At 40.6% G+C, this 24,918-nt stretch overlaps 1 protein-coding gene across 1 annotated transcript; it reads left to right on the top strand.

The window, feature by feature from the left end:
• The first annotated feature begins 283 nt into the window (after positions 1-283).
• On the top strand, positions 284-23,335 carry AK3 (adenylate kinase 3). The gene is made up of 5 exons (XM_072151878.1): positions 284-679; positions 15,799-15,918; positions 16,720-16,892; positions 18,624-18,742; positions 19,892-23,335. Exons 1-5 carry the CDS (start codon positions 532-534, stop codon positions 19,995-19,997), a joined length of 666 nt encoding a protein of 221 aa, XP_072007979.1. The 5' UTR covers positions 284-531; the 3' UTR covers positions 19,998-23,335.
• The last annotated feature ends 1,583 nt before the right edge of the window (positions 23,336-24,918 follow it).

Here is a 24,918-nt window from a genome sequence, read left to right as displayed (position 1 = left end):
ACAATGTGAAGGGTTAATAAACGAGAGGGAAAAACACCCCCCCCCCCCCCTGTGAATTTTTGGACTTGTTGCACAGCAGTGAGAGGCTTCTAGTCATTGTCAGTACATTTACTAGCATCTTTCAGTCACGTCCTATGCCACACGTGACTCCCAGCGATTGTCATCAGTGAGTGGCTGTGTGTGTGGAAGAGAGCAGTGCATGCTATGACTTCCTGCTTCCCCATGTTCACACCTCCTCCTCCTCCAGTAGCAGTGAAGACACATGGAAGGAGGCGGGGCCCGGCTCAGGGGGAGGAATATTTGAGCGCCTGCCTGCTGGAGGGAGTGATCGCAGCCTGCACTCACCGCTGCCACATGAAGCTACCGCTGCACTTTCTTTTATAAGTTTTTATAGTATTTTATATGCTGCTTTTATATTGCACACTAGTGACGCACTCTAATACTGATCGCACAGGAACCGCAGGCTAACCGCACAGGCCACTGTAAATACTTTTTATTTTTAAGAGCGGCACCCCGAATATTGCCAGCACCATGGTGGCACGCATGCTGTTCCGGGCTGTGATCATGGGACCCCCTGGATCAGGGAAGGGGACGATTTCCGACAGGATTGTGAAACACTTCGCCCTCAAGCACTTGTCCAGCGGAGACCTGCTGAGGCTGAACATCCAGAAGAAGACAGGTACAGCTGTGTGACAGGGCTGGGCGGGAGATGTGCTTCACCTCCTCACCTGTCACTGAGGTCACTACCTATTGTCCCTTAGGTGACACCTCTCCTTATTCTTACTTGGTACTATTCTAATTTCTAAGTTGCACAAAGAAGTGACATCTGGACTTTAATCCTATTCTCTCCATCGGTGGCGTTTCCAATCGCCCAATCTCTCATTTCTGCTGTGGCTAGTGGAATGTGACTAGTTACTATGAGCAACTACTGTGCTTATACATCTGGCCTCCTGGGAGAGATTTGGAAGGGTATCAATTTCATTTGGTTGTTACCATGACCATGATGAGTGATGTCTTTGAGTGTTTCCTATTATATGCAGGGACTGACTGCAGGGGTTGTGCTGATGTTTTGGGTGTGAGAAATGCCATACATATGTCTTCTCCGCTGTGAGGCCTTCTAGAAGTACAGTACATAAATGGCCGTGCAGCTGCTATGGTATGTGTTACAAAGGTAGCCCTACACAGGCAGTGCATATGTAGAAACATAGCGCGTCTACAACCGGTTTGTGAGGACACTATAGACCTTTTCACATAGTGGTTTCTATTTAGATATGCCTATTTAATTTCATTGAGAAGCTGTGAACAAAAGGGTCAAAACAAGCTATGTAACCCATCTATAACCCAATGGCAGAATCACCTCTAAAACCCTGAGGGCACGTTCACACGGTGTGTTCTTGGAACGTTCTGGGTGCGTTTTTAAATGCACTGAAAACTTGTGCGTTTTTGTAGGTTTACCATGCTGTTGGCTGTTTTGAATCCTGTATTAATATTTTCACAGCTGCTTAATACAGATTCAAACCATCAAAACGCATGGTAAACATGCAAAAACGCATGCGGTTTAAAACGCATTGGGGCTCAATTACTAAGGGTTGCACTGAACACTTTTGTCGGACTGTGCGCCTTTTTCGGGGCACAGCTACGCTGGCTTCCATCCATCACAAATTAGGGGGCGTGCCATCGGATGGTCCAACTGATTTGGACCGAGCGCGTATTTAACTTTTATAATATGTTGCAAGCCCTTTGTTTTAAAGGCACCACAAAAAAGATGGTGAACTCTATCGGACCTGAGCGGGGAAGCGACATGATTTCTGGTGCACGATATTAGTGATTCGCCGCATGCAGCATTATACACAAAAATAGCACTTTTAGTGAACTCCGGTGACCCTGTAAGTAAATGTGCCTCATTGTGTGACAGTACTCTGAGAGTGGATACCCACATTGTGTTTTTGTCGCGTGTTTAAACGCTTTTCTTGGGAAATGCATTTTGGCCAAACCCCCTCTCACTTTTTTTTTTTTTTTTTTTTTGTTCCCCTAGCCCCCATATTTGCAGGTTCATACTCCCGTGAAAAAACTCAGGACAGGTTCTTCTTTTGACAATACTTGCGGCTCGGCCCTCTACGGGGCAGTGAAAAATACTGATGACACACTTGTAACATCTGTAATTTTGCAAAAACACATAACATAGGGATGACACACGGATTGTTTTTGCAGAAGATGAACGAGCTGCAGCACAAAACATTGCAATTGCATGCTTTTCCATAGAAACGCACATGTGATAAGGCTGAGCCTGCCCCTAGGCCAGTGGTGGCGAACCTATGGCACGGGTGCCAGAGGTGGTACTCAGAGCTCTTTCTATGGGCACTCAGGCCATCACTTCAGGACGGAGTTCACCAAACACTGAATCTTCCTGCAGTCCCAGGCAAATTAAGAAATGCTGCTCTCGGTACAAATATTGACTTTGCATTGTCCTATGTTTATTTGGCTCAATGGAAAGTCGCAAAACAGCATTTGTACTACAGCTATGCCAAAATTGCACCAAACATAGACAAAAAAACCCCAATAATACATCGGCCTCACTGTGTTTACGTCACATTAAGGGTACGCAGTGAGGGGATGTATATGCAGCCACATTTACGTCCCCAATGGCGGCCCGGAGGCAGTACGTTCTGTGCCATACACTGGGAAAAGATAGAGTATGCTCTCTTTCCCCATGTGTGTGACTGTGCGCCGCTGTTCTCTATGGCGCACAGCAGTAGCCTGACCAGTTCCGGCCTGGCCTGGCACTAATGTACCCTTGTGTAAACATGATGTCAATGTAACGTATATAATCTGGTAACACATTGTAAATGTATATTAATTGCATTTACAATGCATTGACCAACACTGCATGTGAATACGGCTCCAAGCTCACCTCAGTGGTTTTTGGATTGATTTTTTTTTTTTTTCTCTCCATATGGACAAATCCCCTCAAGATCCATTTTCACCCAGGTGAATACAGACAGTCTTCAACTCAAAAACTCCGACCTTCAAACACCTCCTAGTTACAGACGGACCCCCTCTGACCTCTTATGCGTTGTGGATGCCGGTAATTTACATTATATTACTGACTCATAACGTCAGATTTAGACCCCCCTGTGCCGTGGTACCAGGCCCTACAAATCATTGCAGCTTGCCGCTTTCTGGACAAGGTTACTGTAAGAGTTATCAATGGTGTATGCAATGGAGCTCTATTTTTAATCATTGTTTCCATGACAACCCAAATTTCACTACATCTTGTCATATCCTAGGTAACATATAATAAAGCACACACCTTTAAAGTTTATGGGCATGTTGAGGGGGGGATCTTGCACAACAGACTCTGACAGTGCCCCACAAAACAATGTCAATTTAACCTTTGGCTGCGCTCAGAAATGTTTTGAAATGCAATACAACAGCTGAGGAGAGGAGATTTCTCTAATTACATTGCTGTTAACATTTGAGTTTACAAAACACAATGCTTTAACCCCTTAGTGACCCAGCTCATTTGCGCCTTGATGACCAAGGCCTATTTTTCGAAACCATCATGTGTCACTTTATCCAGTTAAAACTTTAGAAGGCTTTACCTTACCCAAGTGTTTTTGAGTTTGTTTTTCCGTTACATTTTGTACTTCAAAATAGTGGGAAATTTTGGTTGATATATTTAACATTTTATTTATGAGAAAAGGTGAATTTGGTAAACATTTTGAAAAGACTTGTTATTTTCAAACTTCAAAATGTTCTGTTTTTCAAATTGATAGTCTTACTACCCTAATTGGTTACTAACTAACATTTACCACATTTCGGCTTTGTGTTGGCCTCATTTTATAAGTGTCCTTTTGTTTTATTACGACGCAAGAAAGATCACAAATCGAACAGCATTCTCTCACATTTTCAAGGAAATTTTAGAATCAATTATTTTAAGGACCATATTATTTCTATAGGGGTTTTGGAATTTCTGTTAATAGAAAGCCACCACATATCACCCCTTTCTATTAACTTCACCCATCAAACTATTCAAAACAGCAGGAAGCTTGTTATCCCTTTATGTATTTTACAGACATTCCAACAATATGAAGGTTTGATTTGGAATTCAATAATATTTATCATTAACACATTCATTTAGCTGCAAAATTTACCCACATTAACTGAATAAAAGTAGAAAATGCAGTAAAAATGCTAGGAATATATTGGGCAGTTTTGTCACAGTAAGAGGACACCCCATATGTGGATGTAACCCACTGTTAGGGCACATGACAGGGCGCGGAAGGGAAGGAGCTATTGAAGTAGGACAGAATAGTTTTCAGGTGCCATGACGTGTTTGTAGAGCCCCTTGGGCCAAGTTCACACGTGACATTTTCTAAAGCTTTTGCTGTAATGGGAACAAGGATTATCAATAAAGCTTCATTACAGACACCTTACAGCTGATCATTGGAGTCTGCGACTATAGTAAAGCATCCAGAGAGCTTCACCAGAGGCCACAGTGGGCAGAGCGGTCCGTCTGTAACTGGGGGTCGTCTGTAAGTCGAGTGTCCTTAAGTAGGGGACCGCCTGTATGTTCAAATTGACAAAAAAAAATAGATTGAATAGCCATTAAAAAGGGACAATGCATAATCTGCTCTGAATGATGTGCCTTCCCTTCATTGCCCTGGCGTGTGCACATACAGCAGTTTATCAGATGCCCTTCTTCATTGTGAATAACAAACATAATATGAAATGGAAAATAAGCTGTGGGCCAGTTATGTGAGCTGCATACTTGTATCAGTAAGAGTCCTTCAATAGCTTTTCCATTCCATGCATATTATAGACCTAAGTATAGGAGGAGAGAAAGTGTCAGCACAGGGTTTATTATGTGGAACTAGAGTGGTCTGTCACATGTCGTCCTGGTGAGAAACATTTTCAGCTTTTCAGTTTATTTTCAATTACATTACATTAGTGAAATATTTTGCATCTAGGAAAATGTAAATAAGGGGGAGGGCTGTGTCTCATTTTCTTTTTCTTTAACCCCTTAACGACCTGGACCTTTTTAGTTTTTTCACTTCCATTTTTCACTCACCGCCTTCAAAAATCTGTAACTTTTTTATTTTTCCACATAGAGATCTGTGATGGCTTATTTTCTGCGTAACAAATTGCACTTTATAGTGACGGTATTTAATATTCCATGCCGTGTACTGGGAAGCGGAAAAAAAAAATTCCCAATGCAGTGAAAATGGTGAAAAAGCACATTTGCAACGTTTTCTTGTGGGCTTGGATTTTACGGATTTCACTGTGCGCCACAAATGACATGTTTACTATATTCTTTGGGTTGGTACGATTATGGGGATCCCAAATTTGTGTAGGTTTTATGTTTTCATTCATTTACAAAAATTTAAACCTCCTGTACAAAATTTTTTTTTTTTTTTTTTTTTTTGGATTTTGATCTTCTGGCGCTAATAACTATTTCATACTTTGGTGTACAGAGCTGTGAGTGGTATCATTTTTTGCGACTTTTTAGATGGTGTTTTCATTGCTATAATTTTTAGGACTGTACGGCCTTTTGATCACTTTTTATAAAAAAAAAATTTGTAAATATTTTTTTCAAAATGGCAAAAAAGTGCCATTTTTGACTTTGGGCGCTATTTTCCGTTATGGGGTTAAACGCAGTGAAGAAACGTTATTATATGTTCATAGATCGGGCATTTTCAACCACGGCGATACCTAATGGGGGACATTTACTATGGTGTTTCCGCCAGTTTTGTGGCGCTCTCACCACATGTTCTGCTCTCAGACCTATTTATTAGCTGTCGGGGACAGAAAAAATGACTTTTTCCGTCTGCTCCGACTCTTCTCTGAAAAGGGGCGTGGCTTTGGCGGAGTGGAAACTCAGACAGAATTAATATGTGTCACAGCCATTTTTGGGCGCTGTAAACTGGTGGAAAGTAGACCAAAAGAAAACTGGTCTAGCAGGGACTGTTGGACATATTTCTGGTGCTCGGGACAGATTTTGGTCCCAGGGACAGAAAATGGTCTCGGGGACAGAAAATGGTCTCGGCGCCAGAAATGTCTCTGCACAGCTCTACAATATTAAATGTGTGTCTTCTTTCCGAGAGCAGGTCGGTAACAAAGCCAATGCAGACACCGACACTCTAAGTAAATGTCCCCCAATGTGTTTAATTTTTACTGTTTATTTATATCAGTTCTAGGGAAAGGGGGGTGATTAGAATTTTTAGGTATTTTTATTATATATTTTTTATTTATTTTCACTTTTACTATTTTTCAGACTCCCTAGGGTACTTTAACCCTAGGTTGCCTGATCGATCCTATCATATACTGCCATACTGCAGTATATGGGGATTTTACTCCTCATTCATTACAATGTGCAATTAGCACATTGTAATCAATGGGTTAAAGTGAGACAGTTTCGGACCTTCGTGAGACCCAAAGCTGTCATGGCAACGGATCGCCGCTCCCCGTGATGTCATCTTTTTGAAGCTGCTGGCAGCATTGCTGGTGGCGATCGAAGTGTGAGTCTATTTGCTATCTATGGCCTCCTTTCATATAAAATCAAATTTTAAAATGGCTATTGAGCTGGAAGGGCTACTGACGCGTTTTCCAGAGCCCCTCTGTGCTTTAATCCCCCCACTGTGTGAGATTACAGCAGGCAGATGGAAGGGTGACGTGTCGGGGGGGTGGGGAGTTCTACAGCACAGAGTGTTTCTGGTACCGCTCCCCAGAGCCCTTATGGCTTATTACCACAATTGTAAAAGTTGACTTTTAGATGGAAGGAGGCCATGGATAGATTTCAGGTCTCTGTTATGAGCTACTGTTTCAATTGGCTCACGCAGAGTTGCTATTAACGAGAACCTACCACCCCGATTCTACCTATAAAGGTAGAAGGGGTGGTAGGTGGATGCATGGGACTTGAGGATAGCCCTTTTTTTGGGCTAATCCTCACGTCCCGGGTGTCTTTTAGAAAACTTTATTGCATGTATATGCTAATTTTTTTTATGCGGCTACTGGGGCGTGGAGTAGCCGGACATGAGGCTACTAGTCGCGGCTACTCCACGCCCCAGTAGCCACGTTACTTGTCCGAGTCCCCCGGCTACTGCGCATGCGCAGTAGTTCCGGCCCCGGAGCCGCGGCCGCGCAGCTACCGGGAGCTGCGCACCGAAGGTTACCTGGTAGGCGGAGTAACGTGGCTACTGGGGCGTGGAGTAGCCGCAACTAGTAGCCTCATGTCCGGCTACTCCATGCCCCAGTAGCCGCATAAAAAAATTAGCATATACATGCAATAAAGTTTTCTAAAAGACACCCGGGACGTGAGGATTAGCCCAAAAAAGGCTATCCTCACATCCCATCCATCCACCTTCCACCCCTTCTACCTTTATAGGTAGAATCGGGGTGGTAGGTGCGAAAGGAATCTTAAATCATGTTCTTGGTTAGGTAAGTGAACGTTCTTCCTTCAAAGACTTTGCTAATAAAGTTTGCCTTGCAATTGTGTGTAGACTAACAAGAATTGAGGGATTCTGGGAAATATGCAAATGTGTTTTCCAGGACAGGATAAGGAAAATGTTCTCGTAACTACCTTGTAAGACAGCCCCTTTACAAAAGTTCATGCTTCTGTTTGTATGTTCTCTCCGTGTTTGCGTGGGTTTCCTTTGGGTACTCCTGTTTCCTCCCACACTCCAAAACATACTAGTAGGTTGTTTAGATTGTGAGCCCCATGGGGACAGGTACCAATTTGGCAAGCTCTGTGTGCGCTATATAAATAAAGAATCATTATATTATAATGAAGTGAGCCTATCTACATATTTGGGAGTGTTGACCAGTTTGGCAGCAGTAAATAGATCCCATCTGATGGCTTTTTCCATTAAAATGAATCTACGGATGTGCAGGCACTAAAGTCTATAGACCTTTTTTTGGAGTGAAGCATCTACACCACCTGTACAAATAGCAAATAACATTAGTTTGCGAGGACAAAGCTATTCAGTTATTCAGGTGCTAAAACCAGTTAGCATTGTAATGGTGAGCAGATGTTCTTCAGTAACCTTCTGGGAATCCACCTTTTACTTTATTGTTTATCCATGGTAAAAGATCCAATGTACAGTCCAAAAAACAAAGGCCTTTATTTTTGTTTGTTGGTTTTTGACTTATTTATTTGTTGAGGCTCATCTTGATGTATTAGCAGTAAGGCTCTGTTCTCATCTTCTGCTTTCGTCTTATAAGCATATTTCGGGAAAATTCCTGACCCAGACTTGCAACAGAAGAGTTATAAGGGCATACAATGGCATCCACCTCCCATACATTATTATAGCCTCCATTGACTCGATCTCGACCACCCACGGACAAAAGATGCTAATCAGGAATGCAGGACAGGGTCTCTAGCTGTCAGAGTACCCAGGGGAAAGGGGAGGACCATTTGTTAACACTTCTGCCTTCTTCTTTCTCACTGCATATTACTTAACCCCTTAAGGACGCAGGGGTTTTCGGCTCATTTCTCGCTCTCCAACTTCAAAAATCCATAACTTTTTTTTTCATTTTTACGTGTACAGCTTATTTTGTGCGTAACAAATTTTACTTTCCCGTAATGTTATTTATTTTAACATGCTGTGTACTACGAAGCTGAAAAAAAATTCCAAATGTGAAAAAATTGATGTTCTTGTGGGCTCAGTTTTTACGACTTTCACTCTTCGCTCCAAATAACACGCCTACTTTATTCTTTGGTTCGGTGCGATTGCGGTGATACCAAATTTATATAGGTTTTATTGTGTTTTAATACATTTTCAAAAATTAAACAAATGTGTACAAGAAAAGCAAAAAAAAATTTTTGCCATCTTCTGACGCTAATAACTTTTTCATACTTTGGCGCACAGAGATGTGTGAGGGGTCATTTTTTGTGAAATGAGGCGATGTTTTTATTGCTACCATTTTGAGGTCTGTGCGACATTTTGATCATTTTTTAATTTCATTTTTTATGTTATGTAAAAAGGTGTAAAAGTCGCATTTCAGACATTTGGGCGCAATTTCCCGCCTCGGAGGTCACCGCCGCCCATAACCGTTTTTATATTTTGATAGATACCTAATATGTTTGTGATTTGTACTGTTTATTATGTTTTATATCCGTTCTAGGGAAAGGTGGGTGATTTGAATTTTTAATATTTTATTATTATTTTTTTTTTAACTTTTTTTTTTTTTAGACCATCTAGGGTACATTAACCCTAGATAGTCAGATCGCTCCTACCATATACTGCAATACTTCTGTATTGCAATATATGGCATTTTTGCAGCACATTCATTACAATAAGCCACTGGCTCATCGTAACGAATCTGCAGAAGCCATGTAGCCTCGTGTCAAAAGAAGACCCGAGGCTACCATGGCAACCGATCGCCTCCACCCGATAACGTTCGGGGGCGTGGCGATCGCATTTTTTTAAACGCCGCCGGCTTGTTTTAAAAGCACCGACCGCGGTTATTAGCAGTGGGGGTTTTCTGCAAAATGCAAAAACCCCCACCTTTGTATGAAGAGGACTAAGCCCGTGAGCCCTCTTCATACATCCCTTATACCTCTGCGCCGTAGAGCTACGGTGCAGAGCGTTAAGGGGTTGAAGGGAACCTGTCAGCAGAAAGTGACCTAATAAACCAGTACCAGTATGTTTTCAAGAAGCAGAACACATTCCAGGTTGTGTTTCTTTAGTGACCCAGTTTGGTGGCATCATCCAGAAAATCAACTTCAGCTCCCTCTACCTCAGTAAGCCCCTTCACTGCAATTGATGGTCCTACATCCAGAGACCTCGCTAACCAGATCTCCTTAAGTCAATCACAGAAGAGGAGCTCGCCACCTTGACTTTAGTGTTAAACTCTCCTCCTCCCTGACTTTATGCAACCAATTTACATCTCACTTCAAGCTTGATTTTCTGAATGAGGCTACCACACTGGACCATGAAAGAAACAAATACTGGAAGGTTTTACACTGTTTGACAATTTACTGGTAGTGGTTTATTTGGCCAATTGCTGATGACAGGTTCACTTTAAGTAGCGTTATGCAGTGAATAGCATGGTCAGCACTGCCAATGATTGCCAGGTCTGCAGGTGTTATTCATAGCTGCTGGGTACAGCTCTGCCGGATCAACCCGCACAATGGGTCGTTTCCCCTTGTAACTGGGGCTCTTATAGATGGCCCAGTTACAGGTAATACCTTGAAAGAAAAAAAAATTAAATTAAAAAAAACCTGTGAAAATGTCCCTTTGAGTCCTCTTATGACCTCATTGGGGACATATAAAGTAAAAAAAAACACACACTAAATATGAATAAATATTTAGAAATAAACATTAATATTTCCCAATAAATGGAAAAAAAAGATCTCTCTTTACACTACCATTTTGACCTGCACACAGAGCAGTGGATGGGAGTCTCCACGCGTCTGTTTGTCCGGTAGAGGAAAAGTTTGTGCATTATATTTCTATATAATGCAGGGACTCCCGTCCACTGGACTGTGTGCAGCCCATGGGATTGTACCACCATACAGCATGTTGACATGGGTTGTTCGTGTGCAAGAGCCCTAACCCCGCTTAAAAATCTCTGTAGCTGCTCTTTTTTTATTTTTAGAAATGTTACCAAATAGAAACAGAAACTTTCAATGTAGACATGGACCATTACATGAACCTTTATTATGTTATCAATGCTTGTTCAATGTCACATTGAGAGCTGATTTTTATCTCTAAATAGTCTATGCACATGGCAGTCGTCATTGAACTTTTTGGAGTGTTTCTGTGAATTTCTTTACATGATGTTAGAATAGCCTCCCAGAGCTGCTGTATTGATGTGAACTGCCCCCCACCCTCATAGATCTTTTGCTTGATGATACTCCAAAGGTTCTCTATAGGGTGAGGTCAGGGGAAGATGGGGCCTACCAACTCTCTCCCTTTGATTCCGGCCCAAAACATGACTCTGTCACCTCCTTGCTGACATTGCAGCCTTGTCGGGACTCCATTCATCCGGACTATCCAGGTTTGCACAATGTATGTCTGTATGTTTGCATCATGTATGTCTGGGCCAACTGCAATCATTTATGCTTGTGAGCACTGGTTAGGGGTGGCCGAATAGTTGGTTTATTCAAGTCTTCGAAGGATCCTACACCTTGTGGTTTGGGAGACTTTGTAATGGCATTTTAGCAGCTGCTCTCTTAATCCGATGAACTCGCCTGGCAGAAACCTTCTTCATTCTTCCCTTATCTGCCCAACCCGTCTGTGCTCTGAATTGGCCACAAATCTCTTTGCAGTATGATGATCACACTTAAGTTTTCCTGAAATATGAAATGTTTTTAGCCATGACTAAGGGTGCCACATGTACTTGAAACGCGTAGGCTTTTTCTTCCTCCTATTGGTTTATGGTATATGACTGTACATACTTTATTTAAAATTGATGTCCATAAAAGACAATATTTTAACCAATCACTGGTGCAGAGGCGCTTTTCTCCTTTTTTTTAATTTTTTTTTATTTATTTATTTATTTTTCTTGCGCTTTCTAATGGTTTCATACCTTTTGGCAGGAGAGAGATCCTTTTTTCTTTCCCATGTGACTTGAACCCTTTGGCCTGCCTAATAACGTGGAACTTCCTTCTTAAGTGGTTTCCTTTTAATTCGGTTCATTGAAAAACTTAAGATTTAATCTTTGATATTTAAATTCAATTTGCGTAATAATTTGGAACGTGGTGTAGATCTGTATTTCTTTGACAGTTTGTTGACACTGAACTATTTGAACACTGTCCCCTTGCAGCCAATCGCAGTGCAGCATTCATTTTGATATGTTGCAATACAACAATTAAAGCTGCCCTGTGATTACCGTAATTGATGCGGTCACTACGACTTTCAGACTAGTTCCTGCTTACAAGGACTGTTAGGACACATGTCTTAAATTCTCAGGGTAGGCATGGTCTGTGACCTTATGCCCCAGGAAAATACTCTACCCAATTGTTCCCCTCAGTCGCACCTGTTCTGTCTTGTCCTGGCATCCACACCATCCATCGTTGTTCGAATATGGCCACTAATACAAATGTTTACCAGGATAAGTACACGAGTCCAATAAGGTCACCCAATTTGTACATACCTTGGTAAACTTTCTCTGTAGTCTGCTGAAACTTTGGGTCAGCAGCAGGACTCCAGACTTCCTGTGACAGTACACTTACAGCAATGATTGGGTGGCTCCTTTGATCCGGCAGAAGCCAGCGGGTCCTGGAGCATCACAGGAAGTCCCAAGTGCTACTGTCAGCTAGTAAACTTTTGTATTAGTGGACAACGCCTTTAACTTAACTTCCTATTGTGGACATGCTACTGCTACAGACTGTCGCCATTATGGCCAATGATTGCTGCATAACAAGCTCCACAATTAATTTGGGTACTGGTTTAAATAGGAGTGTTTGGTGGACTGCTAAGGTCTAGATTACTTTTTAAAGTTATTGTGTAACAATTTAAGTGGTTTATTAAAAGAAAATGACATTACTGGACAAATGCTCTATTTTAACAAAATGAAAAAAACCTCTGGTGTGTCTGAACAGGGCCTACACATGCATTTATCAATAGTACTAAGGGGACACTACTAAGCTCTGCACTATTTTATAGACTATAAAACATAAATAGCACAATGTCAATTCGATATCCATGATGTAAAATCAGTGATTTTCAACCAGTGTGCCGTGGCACACTAGTGTGATGCGACACATGGTCGGGTGTGCTGCGGGGAAAGTTCCCCAAACTATGGTGCCCCCTGTGTTTTGTTTCCCAGCAATGCGCAGCGATGCGCAGTCACGGCTTCTTACAATGTAGGAGACGTGTACAATAACACATGTGCAAGCTTTGAACCTTGTGCAACAAAATGACGTCACTGAGGCCGGCGCATCATCCTTAGAGTGGAGAGACTCCCGCATTTGCCCACTGCCAAGGTAATGCCCACCAATAATGCTGACTAAATGAGCTTTTGCCTGAGTATATGAACGGTTGGCAAAATACTCAGCATATGAGCTGGTACTTCTAGTACTCCAGCAGTATACTGCATATAACAATGAGAAATACTATAGTCATGAGGCTGGAGTACTACAAGTACTAGCTCATATGCTGAGTATATGAGCTGGCACTTGTACTCTGGCCTCATGGCCTTAGTACTTCTCATTGTATCCCTTTATTTTGCAGTATATGAGCCACATAATAATCAGCACCATATAGTAAAAACAGGGAGAAGCTGAGAACTGTTGAGGAAGAGCTTTGTGTGTGTCTTTCCACCATTCCTGCCGGGATATCCCTTTTGTGTTTATCGAAACAGGCCCAGGTTTCACAATGAGTTAGTTAAATTAAATTTAGAATCTATATTATTAACTATATGTATAATATGACTGTTTTAGTGTCATTTTGTGCTATTTTGGTTGGTGGTGTGCCCCAGGATTTTCTAAGTATAAAAAGTGTGCCGCGGCTCAAAAAAGGTTGAAAATCACTGTGTAAAATGACATGATATTCAGTTGTCTCCTTTTAACGTCTCCGAAATAATGAAATGGGTGTGACAGGAGAGAATTTGTTATTCTCTCACCTCTCCATTAGATAAAGCCTTGCCAGCGACCTCTAGACTACTTTCTTCTTTGATTGATCATTAACTTCAGTGTGTGACTGGGAAGTCACATGCTGCCTGTGTATAAGAAAACCGGGCGACCAAGGACCTGCCAAGCCACGTGCATAAAGTGGTTGGATGAAATATGTTACAGTTGTGATCTATGTGGATAACTATATGTTATGTTCTTCACTGATCTCAACATACAACCAGTATTTTTGTACAGTCCACATTTTGCAGCAGTTCTTTTGTGTTTTTGCCTGCTGATGAGGCTGCATAGATATAGTTAAAAAATTGTGTGCGACTCGCATTCTGTAACCAAAACGGTAGATTTTTTTGGTGACTGTTACATTGTGGTCATTAGTTCATTAACCCCTTAAGGACGGAGGGTTTTTCGCCTCATTTCTCGCTCTCCAACTTCAAAAATCCATAACTTTTTCATTTTTCCGTGTACAGACCTGTGTGAGGGCTTATTTTGTGCGTAACAAATTTTACTTTCCCGTAATGTTATTTATTTTAACATGCCATGTACTGCAAAGCTGAAAAAAAATTCCAAATGTGGAAAAATTGAAAAAAAACCGCACGTGCGTCACGTTCTTGTGGGCTCAGTTTTTACGACTTTCACTCTTCGCTCCAAATAACACGCCTACTTTATTCTTTGGTTCGGTGCGATCGCGGTGATACCAAATTTATATAGGTTTTATTGTGTTTTAATACATTTTCAAAAATTAAACGAATGTGTACAAAAAAGAAAAAATTTTTTTTGCCATCTTCTGACGCTAATAACTTTTTCATACTTTGGCGCACGGAGATGTGTGAGGGGTCATTTTTTGCGAAATGAGGCGACGTTTTCATTGCTACCATTTTGAGGTCTGTGCGACATTTTGATCATTTTTTATTTCATTTTTTATGTTATGTAAAAAGGTGTAAAAGTCGCATTTCGGACATTTGGGCGCCATTTCCCGCCTCGGAGGTCACCGCCGGCCGTAACCGTTTTTATATTTTGATAGATCGGGCATTTTGGGACGCGGCGATACCTAATATGTCTGTGATTTTTACTGTTTGTTATGTTTTATATCCGTTCTAGGGAAAGGGGGGTGATTTGAACTTTTAATATTTTATTAATTTTTTTTATTTTTTAAACTTTTTTTTTTTCTTTTTTTTTTCACTATCTTTTAGACCATCTAGGGTACATTAACCCTAGATAGTCAGATCGCTGCTACCATATACTGCAATACTTCTGTATTGCAATGTATGGCATTTTTGCAGCACATTCATTACAATGAGCCACTGGCTCATTGTAACGAATATGCAGCTGCCAGATAGCCTCGTGTCAAAAGAAGACACGAGGCTACCATGGCAACTGATCGCCGCCCCCCGATGACGTTCGGGGGCGTGGCGATCGAAAAAAAGATGGCGGCGCCCACGCGCCGCCGTCTTTTAAACGCCGCCGGCGACTTTGCCGGCGGCGTTTAGGGGGTTAATAGCCGCGATCGGTGCAAGCACCGACCGCGGTTATTAGCGGTGGGGGTTTTGTGCAAAATGCAAAAACCCCCACCTTTGTATGAAGAGGACTCAGCCCGTGAGCCCTCTTCATACATCCCTTATACCTCTGCGCCGTAGAGCTACGGCGCAGAGCGTTAAGGGGTTAAAAATGATTGTACTACCCAGGGTGGGGGTTGGAGTTGTTTTGTATTGTTGTGTAAAGATATTAAAATAGTAGAGAAATATTCAATAAAAAAAAAAAACGGAAAAAAGACAGATTAAACTAATTTTTTTTTTCACCTCCTTTGTATGGAGGATGCCCTACGTATCCTAACATATCCTAATGTATGCTTATACTGTGGGATAGGTCCAAGATTCTTGTTCCATCCCTCCCTGTCAATGTGGGAGGAGGAGTGAACATCTGCCTGCTTCTGCTGTTCAGGGTGCCTCTCCACCCCCCAGGGATGTTACTTTCTATATATAAGCTTATGCTCAGAGGCCTGGGATGGATGCAATGCAGTTGCATCCATCTCCCATAGGCTGTTATGGCCTGCATTGATCATATACAGAGATTATTTCTTGATGTAAATGAAGCCAACAAACTGGCAACTACAGTGGATTTCTTTGTTTTTGGCATTTCCAGTGTATTTCACCGAGTGACTGTTAAAATCTTGTAAATATTTTGTTATAAAAACAATGAAAACATATTCTGTGTTTTGTCTACAGAAATTGGTATACTGGCCAAATCTTACATAGAACAAGGCCAGTTGGTTCCCGATGATGTGATTACCCGACTAATTGTGCAAGAGTTAAATAACTTTGGCGAACACAACTGGCTGCTAGATGGTAAGTACAGTTCTGTATATGTTTGTCTGCTCCGATGCCCTTTTAGGCTGGGGACACACAGGTTGGAATTGCTGGCGGGTAGCTACACTGAATCCTTAAAGGCCATCACACTAGAATTTTATTTATTTATTTTTTTTAGCAATATAATGGATCAGATTTTCACAAATTTTTAATGTGCAGCTTGTCATTGACTTCTGCATATTCTGTTATAGATCTGAAAGCTATGGTGGAAACCAGAAGCTTCTTGCAATGGCTGGGTCTTCTGTGGATTACCCAATGGAAACTCTGCTATGCACCCACCACATGTGTTCATGGGCTTGGAGCGTTTTAGAAGAAAGAGGGAGACCTTGATAAGAAAGGAGAAATGCACACTAGTGTTTTCGTTGCTCACAGTCTTGTGCTTGACACAAATGAACTTTAATTGAGCTCCTGAAATATGTCTGAGAAGGGAAACACAGTTAACTAAATAATATTGTATCTAGTGGGGCATCATCAACAAATTAAGGGATATTGGCAGGTGTGCAAAAAACCTGGGTACAGTAGGATGTATACAAATGTGACAGTAAGCTAAATGGTTTGAGAAAATTCTGTTGTTTTTGATCTAAAACAGCACAACACTATTGTCCACTAGTGGTACTAAGCCACATCATCAAACAAAACCCATTGATGGTTGTATTTCTGTCTTTTTAAGAAAGCTCTTACTCTGTTCTGTGTTCTAACCCTCCCCAATCCCTTCAAAGTCTTCAGGCAGATTGTTATTTTATCTGTGGAAATAATTTTAGGTATTTTTATTTCGTCTAGGTTTCCCAAGAACTGTTCCTCAAGCACAAGCGCTTGATAAGGCCCATCAAATAAACACTGTCATTGACTTGAATGTTCCATTTCAGACCATCAAGGATCGTCTTACTGCACGATGGATCCACCCTGGTAGTGGGAGAGTTTATAATACAGAATTTAATCCACCAAAAGTTTCAGTAAGGATCTTCCTTTTTTTCATTTGACTGTAGTCCTACGGTAAAGTGTATCTATTCCAGGGTTGTCAGACTCCTTTTCACCGGGGGGGCCACATCAGCCTCATGGTGCTCTAAATGGGCTGAGTGTCATTTTATTACTGTATAAATGTATCTACTTGAGCTGTTAAGTAGTTACATTTAAACAGCATTAGGCAAGTTGCACACCAGGGTCGGAACACAGGCGTAGCACGCGGCAGAGAAGATTGCTCTTCACCCCTCGCCTCTCCATTGAAAGATGAGGGGCTGTTCCGCATATCTGCCCGCATATAGGACATCTCCTATATTTTGTGGCGTAGTCGTGCAGTTCAATTACCGTTCAGTTGGAAATACGGTCAATCAATTGGATGTCTGTCTTCCCTTCAATAAAAAAATAGCTGTGTGCTTACCGTAAAAAAAAAAAAAAAACCCAAAAAAACCTTTGCTTTACAGCTAGCATGCGGTCAGAAAATATGGTTGCGTACATGTAACCTTAGTATTACAATTAGAGAGGTCATTGTTGGTCAACCACAAAGCTGTACATATTGTTAAATAACCAGAGACCCCGGCATGGCAAGTATGTGCATAGTCTTCCCCCATGCATGATCCAATGATCCAATTTGGACTAAAAAGAAACCTTTATTCCTCTTTCCCCTGAAGCAGTAGCAGTTTCTGATCCTGCACTATGTGGTGGCCTTAGGCACCAGCTTTGATGCCGATAGATGTGATGACAGGACCATGTATAGCTGCCGTACAGTGGAGAATTTTTATGCATCCTAGTAGCATTTGAATGATTCTATTACTATTCTGTCCTTACAAGCGGCTTGCTCAGACTGAGGCCTCATGCACATGAACGTATGCTTTCTCCAGTCCTGTATTTCTGTGCTCTATGAATCTGTATATGCCTGACGTTTTTCATTCGTATGTGCACATAGTTAATTGTATCCATACCATATCCATATTAACTACAGTGGGCTGGCAAATGATGGATGGCTGAGAGAATGCAGCTCCCACCGGTTGTGGTTTCACTGGATGCTGCACTTTTATATACAGCAGTATATGGTGCACAACCATATGCAACACATATTTTTAACATTCCCATAGACGTCTATGGGGCATATGGTATGGAAATACTGGAGAGAGAAAAAAGGACATGCTCTATATTTAATTTTTTTATGTCTCGCTTATGTTGAGGTACTGTATGCTGGACAATAGGGCCATGTAAATGGATGGCCATATAGCCCATTGCAACGAATGGGGCCGTGTGAATATGGTGCTGCACGGCTAGCATACAGTTCTTTTCAGTCTCTTCTTTGACACTTCCAAGTTGCTGAGGGTGAGGGGGAAATGAAACAGTCTAGCAAGGGGTTGAGCCCCCATAGGTCTAATCTAACTATTACCTATCCAGTTGACAAGTGAGAATTTTATTTTAGACCAGCATCTGTATACATGTATACCCACTTCAACTTGTTCAACACTGCGCCTTTTCCCCCTTGTTCACCACCAGATACTTTGAATTTTTTTTTTCTTGTCTGCACATGTTTTTTTTAATCAATAACATGTTTATTTAGTTATTGTAATAATTTTCATATATCTTGTTTTCAATTCTTCCCCCCCCCCCCTGTTACTGATGTTTTTGTGTGGTATATATTGTCAAGAGGCAACTATATGGTGCACTTGGATGCCTTCTTTTCTACGTATCATTTTTGTCATTAGGGAATCGATGATGTTACTGGAGAACCTCTAATTCAACGTGAAGATGACAAGCCTGAAACTGTTACCAAGAGACTAAAGGCTTATGAGTCTCTTACAAAACCTGTATTGGAATATTACAAGTAAGTATTGCCATAAATGCAGTGCAGGTTCTTTATCTTCTCTACCACAAAAAACTTGGTATACAGATTCATGATCACCCGGTACAAGTTGTACAGATTAAATGGCCACTTGCATGATCATTGTTCATATTATCATATGTTGAGTAAAACTTAATCCATGTACATAGGAGGTCTGTGGTGAGAATACTAAATGTGTACTGCTGAAAATGGAGAGTTTCTTCGCTAGGAAAAGTGTTTTCTATTATTTTAATCTTAGTGTATTAGTTTAATCTATTATTCTATAAAATGGTTTTACTTTATTGGACCCTTAATGTCATAATGCACCACACTTTAAAGGGGTTGGCCACTTATAGGAAACTCTACCTCAGGGTTAAGATCCAAATAGGGTCACCAATATTATACTTACCCTGATAATAATTCCTGCTAGCTGTGGGTCAAGTGACCCTCCAGCAGCAGGACTTCCTGTGATGTCCCAGGTCCTGCTGCCTGTGGGTCTCTTGACTTTGTGTGACTGTGCAGGTGTGGGGAGCTATGAAACTAAGTGGATGAAAGGGGCTGTTCCTCTTTTTTGATTACCAACTGATAAGGGAAGCCAGCAACATCACAGGATGTTCTGCTGCCTTTTAACTGACTACTTGCCACCTCAATATAAATTTTCAGGTTTGGACCTAATTTATTTGAGTTTTATACAAATCTCGGAATTCTCACCCCCCCCCCCCCCCCTCTAAAAAAAAAAAAAAAAAAAAAAAAAAAAAAAAAAGCCATGCAGTTTTAAGTACTATATATAAGCATGGTTGTCAGAGTGTACGCTTGTTTCTTTTACCTAATATTTATTTGCTGCACATTTTGTTTGTTTAACCATACCATGTCAATTTTTGGCAGCATATTTAATACTCATTTTGAGTAATTTTATAGTGGACCGAATATTCTGCAGATTTTATTTTTGATGGAGCTTAAGATTCATTGAACTACTTGTTTTTTCTATATTTAGAAATAGCTGCTTTTCTTACCATGACGCAATATGAGAGCTTGTTTTGCTAGACAACCGCTATTTCTCTAGTCCTCCAATACAATGTTTTACAATGTGCATGACTAATCCTTCAATTATATATATATATATATATATATATATATATTTTTTTTTTTAAGAAACAAGGGTGTCTTAGAAACCTTTTCTGGAACCGAGACAAACAAGATCTGGCCCCATGTTTATTCATTCTTGCAAACAAAGCTTCCTGGCGTGAGTCAAGAGTAAATGAAGACCTGTTATTGGACAGCGGCTGAATACGAAATATTTTTATTCATTTCCATCTAGTGCTTTTAATTTTTAGCGTCACGCAACTCACTTTATGTGCCTGCTATTTTACTGCCTTTTAAAATCTTTTTCTAGCCTGTGGGGTTGTGTTTTAACCTTTTATAGTAATGTAATTCATTTTTAAAGACTTGATTTAATTATCAGAAAAAGGATATTAAATATTGTGACAGAAAATTAAGGCTAGAAGCACATAACACTAGTCAGTCCCTTTCACAATATATCACTGATGTACGGAGTACCGTCCTTGGCTCTGTTGCCTGTTTTTCACAGACTGGCCACCATTACATACTTACAGCATTAGAGTTCTATTATCCTGGCAGCTTGTCATCCCCACCTTCAGAGAATAGGAGCTTACATCATGCAGTTTTATTATTTAAGAGTGCGGTTAACTTCATGGGCTTCCCCTAAATCAAATATTTTAACCAGTTTAGACAAAAATATAACAGAATTGTGTTCAATGGTAGATGTGATCTTTTAGTTCCATCAATTTCCCCAATATATAAAAACACCTGTATAAATGCTTCAAAACGGAGAAACCATACCCCATCTGAAATAAATCAGGTTCCAACAATAAACCTAAAAATAAGGGAAACCCACAAATCAATAATAAAAAAAAAGTATTAAAAATGTAGACTAAAATGAGAAACTTACAGAATGAACAGGTCATGGTGTATACTAACTACCACTGTGCTGATACCTAGAGCAGAGTAAATCCCAACTACATACAAGCTAACATATACCTAGGATATATAATATAGCCCTATGTATAATTTTTTAAGTATTAAAAAGAAAGCAACGCAATATTGAAAAGTTAAGAGTGCACATCCTAGGACCATGTCCATCACATAGTAAACTTAAAAAATGGCAGTGTTCAAAAATTTCAAAGAAAGGTTATAATAACCTTTTTTAACAATTTGTTCATTACAATCATTTCAGTTCTTGATTCTAGAATTTATTTTCCGCTTTCAAAAGGTTCTAAAATAATATGGACACTTTGATTAGAGGTACTGATTACTGAAACTGTTTTTGCTTTATTTTAATATATATTAATAGTAACCTCCAACATCATTTGTTAAAGAAAACAATGCAACGAGTTGGCAGAGGTCCTCTTTAAAGATTTGGTAAATTCCTCTGTGTCATAAGATAGATTCTCACTTCGTATGACACCAATTGAAAGGAAAATAAACTACTGTTTATTTCACAATAAAAACAAAATAGTCGGTGCGCCGTGCCATTACCTCATGAACACACCAGCCCATAGACAACTTCATATGCCAACTACCTCATTTGCTCTAGTTGTTTTCATCTTTTATACATTGTCTTATAATTTTATTGCTCTGAAAGGTTGTCACAGTATTGTGATAGTACAGTAGAGTCTTGTACTATATGTACCTACTCTTTTTAACATTGGTGTTGTATATTATATTTGGTCATGTTACAATTTCAAGGACATACCTTTGATGGATATTCTTTATAGTTATGCATTGGGGACCGCAACTTATTGCTTATTGTAGAAGAGCCTTATAATCTGTGTGTTTTAAAAGTAGAGTAAATGGCAGTTAAAGGAGATGGCTACTCCACATCTTACCCTGATTCATGTGTAGTATTGTGAATTCGCTCCATTCATTTCTATACAGAAATACCATAATAGTCTGTGAAATGGTTTTTGGAAAAAAAAACAGCAATTTTTTTTTTTTTTTTTTAAACCTCTGATGCGCTCCAACCTGGCGTTCCTAATCAGGCAGAAGTTTTTTCTTGCCTTTCCCAGTCAAATGTCACATGGGGATGTGGGAAAGTTATAATGTGATTTTCTCTCTCCTGGGGTATGACTTTGTGTATTTTGTGCCTGCTATAATACTGCCTTTTTCTGTAAACCGCAGAGGAACCGCAATAGTTAATTTAAGGGAAAACTAATGCCTGTTTTGACCATACAAAGATGTGGCAGGTAGCTGACCTGGATATCTGTCTAACCATTACTTTGTGTCTGTTTTTAGCAGGAATTATTCATCTCTGATGAGCTTTCTGCTTCTCCACAGCCTCTCCTTTCTGCTAGGCGTAGGAGCTGTTCCTGGATTTTGGCTGTATTTTTTAGACCATGGCCTCCTTCCTTCTAAAATCAACTTTTAAAATTATGCTAATGAACCTGAAGGGCTCACGGGCCATTACCAGAGCCCCTCTGTGCTGCAACTTCACCGGTTGTTATACTGTGCATGAGCACTTTCCCTTAGTGATGGGTCGTTACCGACCGGGCTTGGCACAAAGAACTGGCTCTTTTCAGTAAACGATGTGAGACAGCTCCCACCCTATTTCTGAGCCATTAAAGCGTTTGGACTGAGCATGATCACATACTATACTCTGCTCACCGTTGACAGCTGTTTTGTTTCAGTGAGAACTGGAGACACAGGCGATTTATCACACAACGGTGCCGACCTGGCATAGTTTTGCATTAAAACCAGAAGGTGCATCAGATTACAGAGAAGGGCAGACCAAGCAGGACATACTTTGGGCCTCTCTCCTCGCCTGATCGTCTCTCTAATTTCAATTACAATTGCAGCGTACTGAAGGGTAATTTCTTTTGCTGTACGTTGATGGCTCTGAATCTGCCACTGAACGAAGACTTTTAATAATATATTTAATAGGGAGCTGGAAGGGCCGGCTCTTTTTAGTGAGTCTAATGCTCGAACTCGCTAAGAAGAGCCATACTGCTCATCACTACTTACCCCTCCCACAATGTGAGGGTGGAAGTGCTTAGGGAGTATTGGAGGGAGACTTGCTCCTGCACAGGGTAACAGCCTTGGAAGCTGCAGCACGGAGTTGCTCTAGTAGCCCCCCCCCCCCCCCAAGAGCCCTTCATGCGTATTAGCAGAATTGTGAAATATTGATTTTCAGAAGTAAGCAGGCCATCGATAACAAATCTAAGAAATTACCACAGTCACCGTGCCTGGATCTATGAGTAAGTGTCCCTGGTATACAATGCTTGATTCTGATGCTAGATTTCCTTTAAAATAAGTTTGCTCACAACATGCCTGATGCCTGTGTGCAGCTACACTGTGCCCAGATTTAGATGATTCATTTTTAGAACTACATGTGAAATCTGTTCAGAACAGCTGCTAAAAAAGAAATGAAATTGTATCCGTCACTTTTTTCCGACTGAAGAATGTTCTATGAAATGTGTGTGCCTTAACTTTTAGATGTCTGTAAGTGTTTGTACAGATACTCTGCACATCATCGGATTCTTTGCAGATGTGAAGCTGTCAATAAAATCATGTTGACTGCCACTATGTGTCTTTGTCCCTTTCTGTTGATGCTGTTAATATGCAATTAAGGACCTGTATGTTAAATAAGTCATTAACATGAGTCTCATTCAGGCATAACCTATGGAAACGACATCCCGCATGATACAAATAATATGTGAATGGTGAATACCAAGTTTCAACACCATAGCAGAACACCTTTTCAATGTGGAGCTATACATAGTATGCCCATATTATCAACTACCACAATTCTAAATTCATATGGCCAAAAGTAGCTTTGCAGGTGACAGATGCATAAAGCAGAGGTATAGCGGCTGTGTAGCTGCTTTTTCACAAATACAGCTAATGATGTTCTAGCTTCCAATGGAGCCCCATTAGCTAAAAGTCGAGTGGCAATTTGTTAAACATTGTTTCCCTCACATCGTCATAAAATTAACTTTGTTCTCTTACCTGGCATACAGCTGCAAGTCAGAGGGGGCATGGCCTCCTCAACCATGTCCAGCGGCTCCTCGCTGTGTCCCATGTCTCTTCTCACATTCAGCACTACATGTCACGTGACCAGAGTGATGTCATCTAAGGTCCTTTACCCTCTAATATTTGCAAATTCTACCCCATGTATGTATCTGAATACATCAAATCGCAGGCATTCTATGATTTCATTAGCTCAGATACATACATGGGGTAGATTTTGCAAATGTAAGAAGAGTAAAGGACCTGGGATGAAATCACCCTGGTCTACATGACATGTAGTGCTGAATGATGCAATAGAGTCCTCTCTCAACGTTCCAGCAAGCCACTGTGTAAAACATTTGACACTGTATTTCCTACAAAGCTGTTTATGTCTGTAGTTGAATATTGGGAGACGGTCCCCAAGTTCTGGTAGCAGTGAGACCTGTGAATTGGGGCTAGGGAGACTGGGCAGGACAGGTAACCCTGCATATGCAGGACTCCATTATTATTGTTGGACTCTCCTCAGGTGAGTTACATGTAAGTTTACAAACTGATTATTTTTATTTTTTTTAACATAGCAGCCATGGAAAGGAACCATTTAGGGATAATGGGACTGCCTTTTAATCATAGTGGGTTTCTTTTTTTCAAAGTATTTATTTTGGGTGGGTTAATTTGAATGGCCGGTTCCTTTTAAGGTTTATGCTAGGAAGTCATTGTTTATCTTTTCAATATACTTCCTGATAAACATTTTGTTGATAACTACAGTTATCAAATATGTGCCTTTTAACAGGTTTGTGCATCTGTCTGATCTTTCTCATGACATTACCTTCCTTTTTATACAATAGCTGACAGTAAACTGAGAACGCACAGCGATTAGCGACCGTAAGTGAAATGTCATTTATTTGCTGCGAATGAAAAATCTGTAGAGGAAAGGCTGCACACTGTTTTCACATTGTGTCACCTGCAAAGGTGGCCTGAAAAGGTAAAATCTCCATAGGGCGGTTTCACAAGATGCTCTGCATCACGTTTTTTGGATGCGTTTTTGACACATTCCAAAGGCTTCAGCCTGGATCACATGCTGAAGTAACATTGTGTTTCCATTGCATTTGATAAAATTGATGTGTTGAAGGCTGAAGCGTTTGGAATGTGTCAAAAAC

This window comes from Engystomops pustulosus, chromosome 1 (assembly GCF_040894005.1).
Source record: "Engystomops pustulosus chromosome 1, aEngPut4.maternal, whole genome shotgun sequence".
NCBI classification, from domain to species: Eukaryota; Metazoa; Chordata; class Amphibia; order Anura; family Leptodactylidae; genus Engystomops; species Engystomops pustulosus.
This window is presented reverse-complemented; position numbering and strand designations above follow the sequence as displayed.